The 14,553-nt window shown below is 38.5% G+C and overlaps 1 protein-coding gene across 1 annotated transcript in view; it reads right to left on the bottom strand.

Annotated features, from left to right (window-relative positions):
- Window positions 1-12,189: 12,189 nt before the first annotated feature.
- Window positions 12,190-14,553, bottom strand: part of LOC104393971 (endothelin B receptor) — a 5,552-nt gene continuing 3,188 nt past the window's right edge. Inside the window, exon 6 of the mRNA XM_010003502.1 lies at window positions 12,190-12,880. Coding sequence (XP_010001804.1) covers window positions 12,749-12,880 — 132 coding nt within the window. The 3' untranslated portion in view covers window positions 12,190-12,748. The remainder of the gene's footprint in view (window positions 12,881-14,553) is intronic.

Genomic DNA, 14,553 nt, shown 5'->3' on the forward strand with positions numbered 1-14,553 from the left:
AGTATAAAGAGCCTCTGGTTTTGATTTTCAAGAAGCCTTGGAATTTCCAGAGGACCAGAGAGAATCTAACACTGTGCCATTATTTTAAAATAAAACATGGCTAAAAAAAACCAGACCTGGATAATGCAGGCCTGGCAGCTAGACCATAGTATTAGTCCATATAACGGATGAGTTTGCATACTTAGTTTAATAAATATTAAGAAAGGTTAATATAATTAATTTCAATCAGTGAAATCCAGAGAAATATACTTTTGCAAAATTACTGCATATTTTTAATGAAGATCCAGCTTTGGTTGGAGAACTGAGTAACTTCTGGTACAGATTTCTCTTGGCACTGCATGACAACTTCATTAATACACTATAGGAAAACAGGTCAACGTAGCACACATTACATTGATGAAATACTGTTTATCTCCATACATAATTGTAAATAACAGTGCCTTGTTTGATTAACTATGTTTCTCATGAGAGGCCAGAGGGACTCTTTCTGGCTCTATGTCATTGAGTGCTTTTACTAATGACTGGGGAAAGGGACGTAACATTTTGTCTGAAAAAATTTGGTGATTACACAAAGGTAACAGGAGTTAAAAATTAAGAAGAGATGGATCAGAAATAAAGAGTGTTCTGGGATACTGGGTAAGTAAGAATAGACAAAAAGATGGCATTTCTGTAAGGCCAAATAGAAGGTCTAGCATCTAGGAAGCCATAAAGATGGGAAAGAGGACATTCCTGTGAAGTAATTGTTCTGAAGAGGGCTTGTTATAACTTTCTATCAAGCCCACATGGACAATGAAACGCAAATGCTGTCCTTAGGTGTATCCATCGGAGAGGATGAGAAGGTTAAGTCATTGCTGGGTTTGGCAGAGAAGCAATTGCTACTGGAATAGTGTGTCCAGTTCTAGTGCTCAGAATGCATGATGGATGAGAATAATTTGGAGAAGGGTCAAAGAAAAGCCATGGGAATATTAAAGACCTGGAAAGTCTCCAGGAGTTCAATCTACTTAGTTTATCAACGTGATGACTCAAGGATAATTGGTCACAGTGCACAAAAGCAGAACAAATAGCAAAGGGCTGTTCAGACCAGCAGTCAGAGGTCTGACAAGCATCTCTGTCAAATGGTGAAGCTAAAAATAAAAAAAAAAAACAAGCAAACTAAAAAAACCTTTCTTTTTCTTAACAATCCATTATACTAGCAGATAAATTCACTCACCGAACAAGTGTGGCATCGCTAGAAGTTTTTAGATCTAGATTGTTTTTCTCTAAAGACAAGTTTTAAGTTTCAAGGGGACTACATATTCTGATGCAAAAATAACCCTGTGAAAATCTGTGGACTCTGTCATTGATTGGATCAGATTTCAGCCCTCTGTCCTTTATCTATGATTGTATGGATAAGTCCCTTCTTCACTATGCTCTGAGATGGTCTCTGTATCTATATGGCACAACACAGGAATGATGCTACCTTAGATCTGACAAGCAGTACAGCAGTGTTGTTCTAGTAATGAGCTCAAGCTAATTAACCTTGTCATGCATAAGGGCCAGTCAGTTATCTGTGGTAAAGTCACTATTCTGCTTCCCTTTGTCAAACTGGGTCTGCACAAACCAGGGTTGTGCAGTTGTCTGATGCGTGTACAGTTTTACATAGACCCTAACTAAGTACCTTTTCATGTACTACAAAAATGGTTGCAATAAAGTGCTTCTCACTTTAATGAAGGTAAAGTCATTACTGTAAGTTGCGCTGTAATATTTTAAACTGTTTTATGTGTCCTGACACCAGAGATAGCTGAGACATGATGGGATGTCTAGTTCCCTTAATATACTAGCCACACTGACACACTATTCCTGATTTTCTTAGCTGTTTTTTTGACTCTGATGTGTGTGATGTTCCTACTTGTAACATTTAATGAGAAACACTGAACAGAGGGTTTATTGTGACACTATTTATACTGAGAAGGGGAAACAGATGACAAGAAAATGCATAACTCTTCTGTGAAAAACTGTGAAATAACAAAAATCTAGTAGAAAATTTTTCACAGTTGTTCATAGTTGTTTATCATCCCAGTCAGTAGGCAATTCATTGCACCAGAATCTCTCTGACTTTCTATTTACTCCAAATAAATATTTGCAACATGCAAGTAATTATTTGTGTTACAGAATCTCATTCCTGGAATGTTCCAGGCACATTCTCTGATTCCATGATACCTTTGTGGGCTAAGGTCATACGTTACCTAGTCTGCCTGAAACAAGGGTCTCCTAGATATTAGAGTCACTTGGAACTTTGCAACATCTTTCTAAAAAGCTTTCCCCAGATTAATAATCCAAATAGATGAATATGCAATGACAATTCAGAATTAAAATTACAGCTGTCTCTATAAATGCAAGTGTATAAACACTTCAATAATCTGAAAAATAAAAAGGAATTACACAAAAAATTGAGAGAAGTCTGAGGCTGGGTATAAAACCAGTAAAAGCACATGTAGATTAAGTCAAGGTGGGTTAAGGGAGCAATCTGTACCTCAATTTTAGGTACCTCATGAAATGATCTTCCTCAAGTGCTTCTGTCTCCATCTACAGCAGTTGAATTCAGAGCAGGAGAGTGGGTTTTGAAATAAACCCCTTGTTTTTCATCACTTGCTAGGATTTATTTTGGTTCTCAGAGGAATTTCAGAGGTTGCAAAGTAGATTAGTTTTGGAAGAAAATAAGTCCATTTCCATTTGTTGTGTCCTCTGACATCTGATGGGGATACTAGTGTGTAGGGGTCCACATCACCCATAGTGCACAACACATATCTTAACAGACCTGTGGCGGTTGAACGCCCCTGAGAAACCCTGTGGCAACCCAGAGTGGTTCTTGTGCTATAAGGGCCATGTGCCATGACTGCAAGGGCTGCTGAGCCTTCTAAAAGCCTGAGGACCATGAGCTGCAGGATATATTCTACCTAGCAGCTAGCTGCATCAGAAATGGTCTTCTCTCACTTTTTTCTTCACTAGTCATTCTGTTGTAGTTTCAACAACAGAGTGATGCGCCCATTGTGGTAGGCCTGGGAAAACATTTCCAAGGTTTTATACTAAAACCATGTTATGTGACCCTTCCCCTCCATGAACACAGGTCCTTTGAATGGCATTCATAGAATCAAAGAATGTGTGGAGTTGGAAAGTAGGAAAGATCAGGGGGTGGAAATGGATCAATATGTAAAGATTATTTAACATTTTTCCCATTGTAAAATGGGAATAATATCTTTCTGGGACACACTAAAAGGAAAGTCTTACATATGATGAATGTTTTGTAGAGTTTCAGTGTGAGATAACATTGATTTTAATACCTTTCAAATATTGTGTAGTAGTTTGGCAGTGTCTGTTGTGTGCCTGTTACAGCAAAGTCAGTCAGAAACTGTCAGCTGCAGCTGCAAATCTCTAATTCTGTATTGCATAGAAGTCTGGTATTGTCTTTAATGTGGTGTGTGTTTTAAGGAATAATTTTAAAAGCATACTGATGTAAATGAGGTGAAGAAACCGACATGCCTAGTCAGGTAGGTAGCCTGGAAGAGAAAATTCTTAATCGAAGCGGACAAAGTGTTCCCTCGTCTTGTTTAATTACTAGTGAGGAATGCATCTGCTTATCTTCATTAACTGTACTTGACGTCTGTATATAAATGATGTGTGTTTCACAACTTCCTTCCTGCTTTTCAAGAAGCCCAGCAAAATCAAAGGTTTCAGAACAACAGAATTACTACTTCAAGGTCACTCTAAATGTATACAATGGGACAAAATGGAAGAAAGTGTGTATGTTATCCCTAGTGTCACCTTAACAAATAAGATATTCTCTTGCTTCTTATCCTCCAAAAGATGCAGTAGGTTCATCTTATTTCATCAAGTTGTAGAAAAAAATTATTCAGAAACCCTTGAGAGATACTGGCTTCATATTTACTGTACAATGAGTTAATGCAGTGAGAGATACAATAATAGCTTAAGAACTGTTGGATATTAAAGGGTAGACAAAATCCAGATATAGTAGTCTACAGAAAGAAGATGTGCAGACTTTGAATATTTATTTTAAACTAAAATTAACATACCTACTCAGTATTATTAGCACTATACCTGGCATGAACGGCTCACAATAAAATAAAACAAAAAAAAATAGAAGAAAAAAAATCACTTAGTGATATGAAACTTGTTAATCTCTCATAAAATCAACATGTCAAGTACAGCATAGCTCTCCCATGGTGCCCTTAAAAAATTTATAGCCCTGAAGGGCCTTTTCTAATAAAGTCCTGTCAGTTCTCTTACACATCAACACATCTTTGCCTGGCAAACTTCCATTGACTTCAGCTGCCCAGCTATCCCACAAGGAAGCCAGTTTTGGTGCATTGTAAGACAAGCTTTCAAAAATGTCTACTGACTCTTGTTGTTGTAAGTACATCTGTTCTTACTCAGTGCTCCATGTCAAAACATCAGTTCTTAATCCATAACCTCCCAGAATCTTTTTAGTCAAAAAAAAGTGACTAACAAAAAGACTTGATCTCCACTTTTTTTCTAATGCAGTAACCTGTCTGTCTGACCATATGCCCATTCTCTGACAGGGGCAACTTTTCTGGGTTCACACAGGAATTACACATATGATAGAACAGGTGACATTTGAATGACAGAATGTTTGAAGTTGCCAGAGACCTTTGTGCTCCAAGGCAGGATCACCAACAACAGGGTTCTCAAAGCTGTGCCCTGTCAGGTTTTAGGTATCTCCAAGGATGGAAGCTCCACAGCTTCTCTGGGCAATCTGTTCCAGTTTTCCACTAAATAATGTTTTTCTTATAAAAGAGATTTCCTGTTTCAATTTATGCCCACTGCCTCTTGCCTGGTCACAAGGCACCTGGCTCTGTTCTCTCTGCTCCTCCCCATCAGATATTTATACATATCAATGAGATCCTCCCTAAGTCTTCTTTTCTCCAGGCTAAGCAGGTGCAGCTCTCTCAGCCTCTCCCTATGTGTCAGATGCTCCAAAAGTGCAGTTCAGTAATTAAATACCTTCAAAACCAATATTGTCAGTTCTTTTTGAGTCTTTCAAATGCATCCAAATCCAGTTGTTTTCCAAGCCATCTTTTACTTCATGAACATCACTGGTTGGAAATTACTTTGTTTTCCATTAGGAATTCTGAAATTTCTGAATATAAGCAAATAACTTGTCGGGTTTTTTGTGTGTTTTCTGTTTTGTTTGGTTTGGTTTTGGTCTTGTTTTATGTTTTAGTTTGTTTTGATTTGTGCTTTTTTATTGTTGTTTTGCAGTTTTATGTTTTTTTCTGTTGTAGGGTTTTTTGGTTTGGGGGGGGTTTTGGTTGTGGTTTTTTGTTTGTTTTGTTTTGTTTTGCTTTTCAAATAAAGCAAACAAATGGTCATGATATTTTTATAGAATCATGGAATTATTGGTTAGGCTTGGAAGGGACCTTAAAGATCATCTGGATCCAATCCTCCTGCCATGGGCAGGGACACCTCCCACTAGACCAGGTTGCTCAAAGCCCCATCCAGCCTGGCTGTGAACACTGCCAGGGAGTACTTGCACAGTCAAACATTTACTCTTGCTGTAGTAAGTAGTTACACATCACTTAGGATCCACCTGCACGGATGGAAGCAGACTGACACTAGCTCACTCTACCCAAGATGTGAGTTGAATAGAAGTTAACCTGCTCCACCCTAGAAGCAATGCAACTACCTTAGCCTGAGCTCTGCAGCTCCTGGCTTTCTACTATTAATCTTGTAGACGTGCCTAATGGATATTCAAAGTACTTGAGAACAATTTGATGGGTTCCAGATCATAATAAATCTTTCTACAAATAAAAGAATCACTAACATTTAAAAGCCTTTTAAAACGTGTTTAAAAAACTCCTTAACACAGTCAGTAAAAAGGGATTATTTAGATCCACTTAACGAGTTAACATATACTGAACGAGTGTTAAGATACTGATTTTACATTGAAACTTTGCTTTTTCTTCTGAAACACCCCCATATGCTCTACAAACTGACAAAGGCTTTGGAAGGCTCCCATCTTCTAGTACTGAAATGTGGTCACCTCCAGCGTGAGACAGAGCAGAGGTCTCCCTGCAAAGTGCAACACTGCAGACCAGGGCAGCATGCTCTTCTAAGCCAGGCTGCAGTTTGTAGGAAGAGAGAGGAACAGAGGAAGCAGATTGTAATTATTTAAGCTAGAATTTGGCCAAAAGCCTATGGTTGGCAATCCTGCTCTTTTGTAAGAGTGTCATGAAATGTTATTGTACTCCAGAGTTTACACCTCATTGGAAAGACTGGAGTAAAGATGCTCAGAACTTTAGTAAAAAATAATTTCTTTTTTCTTATGAAAGCTGTAAGCTCTTGAGCAGGCAAAAGCACAGTGGAAGTCTCAACAAAACATATAAACTAGAAATCCCTCCTATTTTTGCTTCAGACTATATCTTGCTATTTGTTTCTGCTTGTTTTACTGTGACCAGCATTTTGACTGATGCAATGCTTTTATCTGCATGTGTATATCCACACAGGCAAAAACACATATATGCATAGACATACTTATCAATAGAGCATTTTAAGTTACTTATATATTAAGTACTACAGTAGAAATTTCTAATTTTTCAGCTAACTAAATAATAATTTGTTAGATTCTGTTGCATAAATTACATATATATGTAAGCAAATATCAAATTACCTCACCTGACACATTTTAAGTGAAGTATGTCAGCTTAAGTATGAATACTTACATAAGAAGACCAAATGCTTCCAAGGTACAAAATACTGAGTTGCAAATATTAAGGACTTTGCCATATTATTTGTTCTTTAACATGAAGTTTGGGTAAACAAATTTAACAAGCGAATTTAGTAGTTAGTCCTACATGAAGTATCTCTACAGCTTATGGAGCCAGTTGAAAGAGTATCAATTTCATGGTTCATTTAACATTTCACAGTCTTTTTCCATCTACTGTCAAAATACAAAGTTCTAAAATTTTGGGGAAAAACAAAAAGCTTCAGTGTTACCACAAAATGGTCATAAATGTTCTGAAATAGTTAAATTACCAATTTTTAAAGTAACAAAACTGTAACATTGTTTCATAATAATTTGTCAATGGAACTGCAGGATTTCAAAAAGAATGCAAGTTAATAAATCATTATCCATCTTTTAATTGAATGTCATAAATCTGTCCTTCAGTGAATAATGCCTGATTGAAGCTTTTTATTAACAGATACTCAGATAAACAACAGAAGTATCTCTGTCAGTGCTCATTGGTTTTTATTATTTGTGTTTTCGGACACTTTTAGGGTGGCTATAGGGGATGGGAGGTTTTATGGCAATCCTGAAGTAGTAATTGTAGACATCCACTGACAGGCATCATCTAAGTTTTAAAGTGGTATCTTCAGTGTTACTGTTCTGAAACTTTTGATGTGGCTTTACATCGGATAACAGACGTAGCTCCCTGCTGACTGGTATGATCTAAGTAGTTACCACATCAGTACAGTAAAATTCCTTCCAGATTTAGACGAGGTATTAGGATGACATTCTTTAGTGCGAGGGTGGAAAGACACTGGAGCAGGTTGTCCATAGAAGTCATGGGTGTGTTCAAGGCTGGATGGGGCTTGGAGCAAGCTGGTGTAGTGGGAGGTTCCCCTGACCATACCAGGGGGGTTGGAACTAGATGATCCTCAAGGTCCTTTCGAACCCAAACCATTCTGTGGTTTTTATACTACCTCTCACAGTCAGGACACCTTTGGCTTGTCACATGTATTCCATGGAGGATTAAGATACTGATTAATAAGGGAAAGTATAAACTTCTGAAGGCTTTGCTTGCAATTATAGTAGAACTTTTTTTAAATAATAGCTTTCTTCTTGAAGACAAGGAAAGAGGACTCAGGGGGATGTGCCTTTACAGTGGTGAGGGTGAGCTTTACGGCTTCACAGCTTAATGAGAGTACTTGCAAAGACTGACAAGCACAAACAGACCACAGGGTTTTAATGACAGTACTTTTAAATTAGAAATTTGCAAGCCAATAAACTGCAAGCCAATAAATCTAACTACTGGCTGCTTTGGAATACAGTAATCTTACCACTGCTTAGTGAGAAGAAAGGCAACCAAGCAGAACACAGAAGACTCATTTTGAGTCTTTATCTCTCTTGATCCCTTGATGTGGACACCCACTCAGCAACCTGGATTAGAAAATGGAACAGAATTGCTCAGCATGTACATGGAGAACTCTTGGGCCTTCATGAGCAGACTACAAGAACATGGTAGTCTGAGCAAAAGGCTGGAGGAAGGTACAACTCCATGGACTAGACCCAGCCACAGGTTGCCAGTTGGACCATCATGCTTCACCAACAGCAGAGTGCCAAATCTACCCTTCTCAAGAGTGGTTATAGTGAGTCAATGTTTGAAGAACATCAGCTATATGTATGTCCACGTAGCTATGTAAGTTCTAGAGTTTTCAGAAAGGTGACAATAAGCTGCAGTTAATCTTCTCAGTGAAAGAGCCAAGGCTGCAGGAGATAAAACTGTGGATGACACCAAATTAAGTAAGTGAATTGTGGCATGTGAGATAGTTAGCTGGGCTGTGAAGACCACGGCCTACCTGTAGAAAGCTGCAGGATCTTAAAGGAAATATGCAAAAAATGTTTCTTCATAATGAGTGGTTGTTGAAAACTTTGGGCCATAGCATAAGGTGAAGGGAAAGGAAGTGAAAAGACCATGAGGGACATTAAGTAGAGACTTTGCTCACAAGTAATCTCATCTCTTCAGGTGCTTCTTGTCCAGGTACAGGAAGCTTGAAACTATGTGCTAAAGGTCCTGGGACCATGAAAAAAGACCAATCTACATGGATGCAGCAGGCCACCAATTAAACAGAAGGGCATCTAACCATCTGGAATAGAGCAGCAGTAGCAGCAAACATCTTTTAGGATGTACAGACACTGCAAGCATATAAAGTTATATATTTGACCAGCTACAGCATATGTAGTCTGATCCTGTTTTCTACTGCTTCAAGAAAGGTAAATTGAAATATGAACAAAATGGCATTGTCAGCATAAAAAGGGGTAACGGTTTTCAAGAGGCATATTCCAGCACTGACAATATACACTAAGGTTACATGCCATTGATTTGTGATGTCCCTAACACAGGAGGATTTGTGACTATATATGGGTGCATTGAGAGGAGATTGCAACTGACATTTTGAGCTAAAACAAACAGAGCAAAGATAGTCATAACTGATTGTTCCAACAAACACCAGACAATTCTGCAATGCGTATGCAAGTCTGAACTCTCTCCAATTTTCAACTAGCTACATAAAAACCATCCCACCCCAAAGCTTTTGAGTTTTGAATTGCTTGCCTTTTTTTAAAAATTTTTTTTACTTCACTGTCACTGTTTAACAACTAAATGGGAACCCTTTGGAAGAAAAAAGGTCAGACATCTTTTTGTAAATGAATCAAAATTACAAATATTTTATTGGTAATTTAGTATGTTTACACTGTCTGAACCACAGACATTATTTTAAGTGACCACAGAAAATGAATTACAGAATTATTTTACACAGCTATACACAATTAAAATCAAACCCTTTTAACATTATTTCAGTACATACAACATTCTCTTGCTAAGTCAATCATGTGTTGATTAAGAGCTGTTCAGGACACTGAAATACCACAGCTTACAGCAGATGCTTCATAGCCATCAAATTTTGCATTTGATTCTGTGAGGTGTAGTACCAGTGTATCAGTTCAAACCACCCAGGCTGAAACACCCTCTCTTAACTCCCAGAGAGTTGCGTGCAGGCAGAATTCAGAGCAGCTGGAGAAGTAAAACCTAACTACTATCCAAAGGCCAAAACACAGAGATGGGATATAGCTTCTTTAAAGTTTCTGGCTTTTCTTTTCATCTTGAGCCATTCAGTGTCAACTTTTCAGTTTACTGGGACAGATGACTCTCACTCTGTCACACTGCTCTGGGAAAGCACATCCAACTCCTATCAAGAGATGGAAGTGCCCCTCTGCAGTTGTTCTGCTACCTGTGAGCCCGTTTGTGGCTTAGAGAGCCTTAAACTGGCTGTTCTACCCCACAAGCTGGTTTTACCCTCTTTTCCTAGCTTTTCTAAACAAATCCTTTCTTTAAAAAAACCCACAGTATTTAGATTTTTTTTTTTAATTCAAGGTAGCAAATGTCAGCTAGGTTTTTTAAAGAGCTATTGCTGTGCCCTAATTCTGCTCCAACTGAATTTAATGGTTAGCATTCATTGATGTCCGTGAATGGAGAAATAGACATGTCCTGAGGACTTGATAAAATGCCAGTGTTGAGCATTATGAGACTTAATCTTAGCTAGAACTGTGTAGGAGCAGAAGTTTTGAAAAATTGTATTATTGCAGGAAATGTGAGCTTTGGTAAAAACACTGCTTTGAAAAATACTGCAAATAAGACAATAAGTGTACTAATACGTATATATCAGCTCCAAAAAGTGGACAGTATATATGGTCCTTATCTGCAAAACCTAAATGTCTGACCTAGCAGGACTTCTCTTAATGAAGAATTAGTCTAGGAAAATATGAAAAATATGTTACACAGTTGCCAATACAACAGCTATATTTTAAATTAAAATAACAACAATATACATGTACAATATTGTAACGACGTAACTTGATGAAAATAACACTGATCGGTATCAAACCTCGTATTTCACTGATTATCCATCCTTAACAGATGAAAAGCCCTTCACAGAAACAGAGGCAGGCAGGGGGTGAAGTGATGACGTTCACGGCTCACCGTGAGAAAGCTACCACGGAAGGTAAGGTAAAAATGTAAAGAAGAAAGCTTCAAATAAAAAGTTCAGCATTGTAGCAGCCGGGTGCACGTGCTGCAGAAAGACGGTAACGGCGACCTAAGGGTAGACAAACACCATGCACACTTGCACACACACTTGCACGCACAAACACACGCGTGCCCATGCTCCAAGGCATGGGCACAGATCCTCAGCTTGACTACACAAGCATTCAGGTGCCAGCTTCTGATGGGGGCAACACCAGGAATAGGGTTCAGCTCTCCTTTTCTCAGCTGTCTGCCAGCTAGCTGTGGCTAGCTGAAGTCAGGATGAGATGAAACCCACCCAAGATACCATCAGCTGAACATTTTGAGGAAAACTGTTTGCATCTTGAGCAGATTTAAGGCACTTTCTTTGAAAATCTGAAGTTAATCAAGACTGGGGAAAAGGGTAAAAATCCTTACGTGTGAAATTTGGAAATTAAAATAATAATTCCTGAGTTTTGATAAATATTTTATTATAATAAAAATACCATGCCTATTGAAAACATGTATTTCATAAAATCATGTTATATGACCCTTTTTCTTGAAAAAAGTTATGCCTTAGTGCACGAAACATGTTAATAAATCTTTGGGGACATTTGTAACAAATGAATAGGAAATTAAAAGCCAAAGAATGACCTGCCATGTATGTACAAAATGTGCATTGCTCCTGGCAACACACATGATGTTTACTACTGGCATCTTTACCTTCCTGTTTTCTTACAGGGTCCTGCCCATATTTTAATACTTTATAATTAATTATGCTTCACTAAACTATTTACAGAAGCAGAAACTCATCACACTTCTTCTTAAGCCCATAAATATGGAACTACAGAAGCAGAACATATTTTAAAACACTATGAAGACAAGTGTGCTACATAGCACTGTTCTCTAGAAGTACAATTTGTGAACTATTTTCTTTATGAAGATTTAAATCTCATTAAAAGTCCAAATTCTCCCTCTGTTTTCCTTGGTTACATTTTTGCCACCTGCTTTTTCTAAAGGATTTTGCTCTAAGAGTATTTGGGTTGCAAAAACAATTGTAAATTATCACAATGGTGTCTCAAGTAAAGAACCATGAAGCTCCTGAATGTCCACTGTTTACATGGTGTAGAATAAATTTGTTTTCAGTTAAAAATAGATGGTTTCCAATGCTAGCCATTCTAATAGTATTAATTTTTGCTTTTTATGTTTTTCTCTCCTCTGCTGTCGTTAAACACAAATAACATGGAAAATGTGAAATGGGCCATACCCAAAGTGCTGCCAAATGCACTGACCATGCACAGTGGTTTCAGAACTGTATTTATAGAGGACCTGGGAGGTTCCTTCTATCAATAATAGATAAAAACAATCATCAGAGTGAAATGCACTTTTGACGTGACTGCATCCTTCAATATTTTCATTACCTACTTTGATAATAAACTTGATACAAAAATTTACCTTTTTACATTTAAACTTCTGCTACAAAGTGTTTAATGTTTTATTTTAAAAAAAAACACAATAGTGATGGTGGATAATCTGCTTTATAAAAGATAATACATCAAGTTATATATAATAACGGCTTTGATCCAATTAACATTATATTATACTGCTTAGTAATTACTGTGACTTCAGTTCCTACAGCTGTTATAGTGAATACAAAGGTACAGGAAGTGGGATCATTTGGAAGTGCTGATTCAGAAGTATTCAAGTGCTAACAGTGACTTGTTCCTTCCACACTTTTCTTCATGTTCCACAAACGATGATTTTATACATGTCCATGATTTTCGACATGACACAGTTTTGGGGCAACTATTTTTTTGTTACGTTGTTTTTCTTTTGTGCAAACACAAAGCTAGGTTTTTCTAAACGTTACCATCTTGCTAAAAGTAATTGCCACTTTCACTTTTAAAAAGGCACCAGCATTAATGTAAGGGTATATACCTTTCATGCTTGTTTTAAGAAGAGCTGTACTTGTTACTGGAGCGGAAATTATCATATCCATGATCATTAGCTTTGAACTTTAAACACGACTGCCTTTCCTCCAGGGACAACAGATCTTTGGATTGGCACCAGCAACACAAGCATGACTGTTAAAATAAAAGGAAGAAATATTTTATGCAATTTTGTTTTGCACAGGTGGAAAAAGCATTGCAAAGCTGCCCTTTTTTAGCAGTACAGTAGGAAATATAGCTACCTTCCAGCACCTGAAAAGGGCCTATAAGAAGGCTGGGGAAGATCTGTTCACAAGGGCATGTAACAATAGGACAAGGGATAATGGTTTTAAGCTAGAAAAGGGCATTTAGGCTGGACATTTGGAAAAAGTTATTTAATATATAGGGTAATGGATCACTGGAACAGGTTGCCTAGAGAGGTGGTAGAGGACCCCTCTCCTCCCCTCCAAGTTCAGGCTTGATGGGGCTCTGAGCAATCTGGTGTAGCTGGAGATGTCCCTGCATATTGTAGGGGGTTTGGACTAGATGATCTTTATATGTCCCTTCCAACCCAAGATATTCTGTGATTGTATGAAATGGCACAAGTGCCAGCTGCCATGCTGGGATTCCAGTGTAAGCAAAGAAATGAGGTTAAGCTCTGCATTGCTCCAGTGGCCACTAACTACTGGGATGCCCCATTAGCAACCTCAGTTAATGGTGGCCATACACATATCACATGGAGTCTGGTTTGTAATTCTAAATGCAGCTGAAAATAAAATTGTGAGTCCCTGTTATCCTTTCTCTGATAATCTTTCTGGGAAAAGATGTGTGCACAGTAATCTAGACTTTCTAAGCAAGATGCTGCTGTCAATTTTTTTTGAGGGGAAAAAAAACAGAGAGCAAAGTAGGAGACTGGTGAAAACCGTATACAGTTAATACATTTACTAGATGTACTGAAGACTTTTTGCTGATGACTGCCCTTTGGGTGCTAGAAGCCCATCTGTGAACCTCCACACCCACTCATCCACTTGTTCCCACTCTCAGGATGCTAGAGATCTCTTACATGCTCTCAGCTCCAGTAGCTTTCAAGGAGCAGGGAATGTAGACAGGGAAGGTGAGACTGACACTAAAGCCTCTGCAACACGTGCTCTCACAATTAAGTGGGAAATACCCTAAAGCTACTAGATGTAGAACTGACTGGCTTTTGATAGAAAGATACAGCCATTAAGGAATTTACACAGCCAGTCAATAAGCCTAGAAGGGGCCAATACTTAAATGCTTGGCAAGAAAAGAAAAATCTAAGAATTTGTGGTAGGCAATGTAAGAACCCTGATACAGAGTCTGAAGGCAGTAGTGGGCCACCAAAAAAAGCCCAAATCTGGACACTTTCTGGGCAGACACGACAGCCGAAAGACTTACAAGCTGCAATCCACATGCAGCCCCAAGCTTCAAATCCTGCACAGAGAATTAGTGCCCAGGACTATTCACTCAAACCAAGGCAAAACTATCAACAGGTCTGTCTCACTAAATGTGGGCTCTGGGAAGGGACGAGTGGATCCTCACCCTTCTGCCTTCCCTAACTGCCCACCAGTGGAAGTGCCCAGCCAGGATGGGGCCACCTGGGGCCAGTGCCCTCCCCCTTGGGCTGCAGAGGATATGGCTACATGAATCTCTGCAGCACAGTCCCAGTCTGCTATGTCAGTGTTGTCAAGGTGGCTGGTTGCCAGCTGCAGTCAGGAAGTGAGGTAGCCCTGAATAGCAGGGTTGTATACTCTTTTGCTTTCTCTTTTTGTCCCTATGAATCTTTAATTCCTTTCTGTGTAGTTTCA

This window comes from Chaetura pelagica, unplaced genomic scaffold (assembly GCF_000747805.2).
Source record: "Chaetura pelagica isolate M959 unplaced genomic scaffold, ChaPel_1.0 scaffold106, whole genome shotgun sequence".
Taxonomy (NCBI): Eukaryota; Metazoa; Chordata; class Aves; order Apodiformes; family Apodidae; genus Chaetura; species Chaetura pelagica.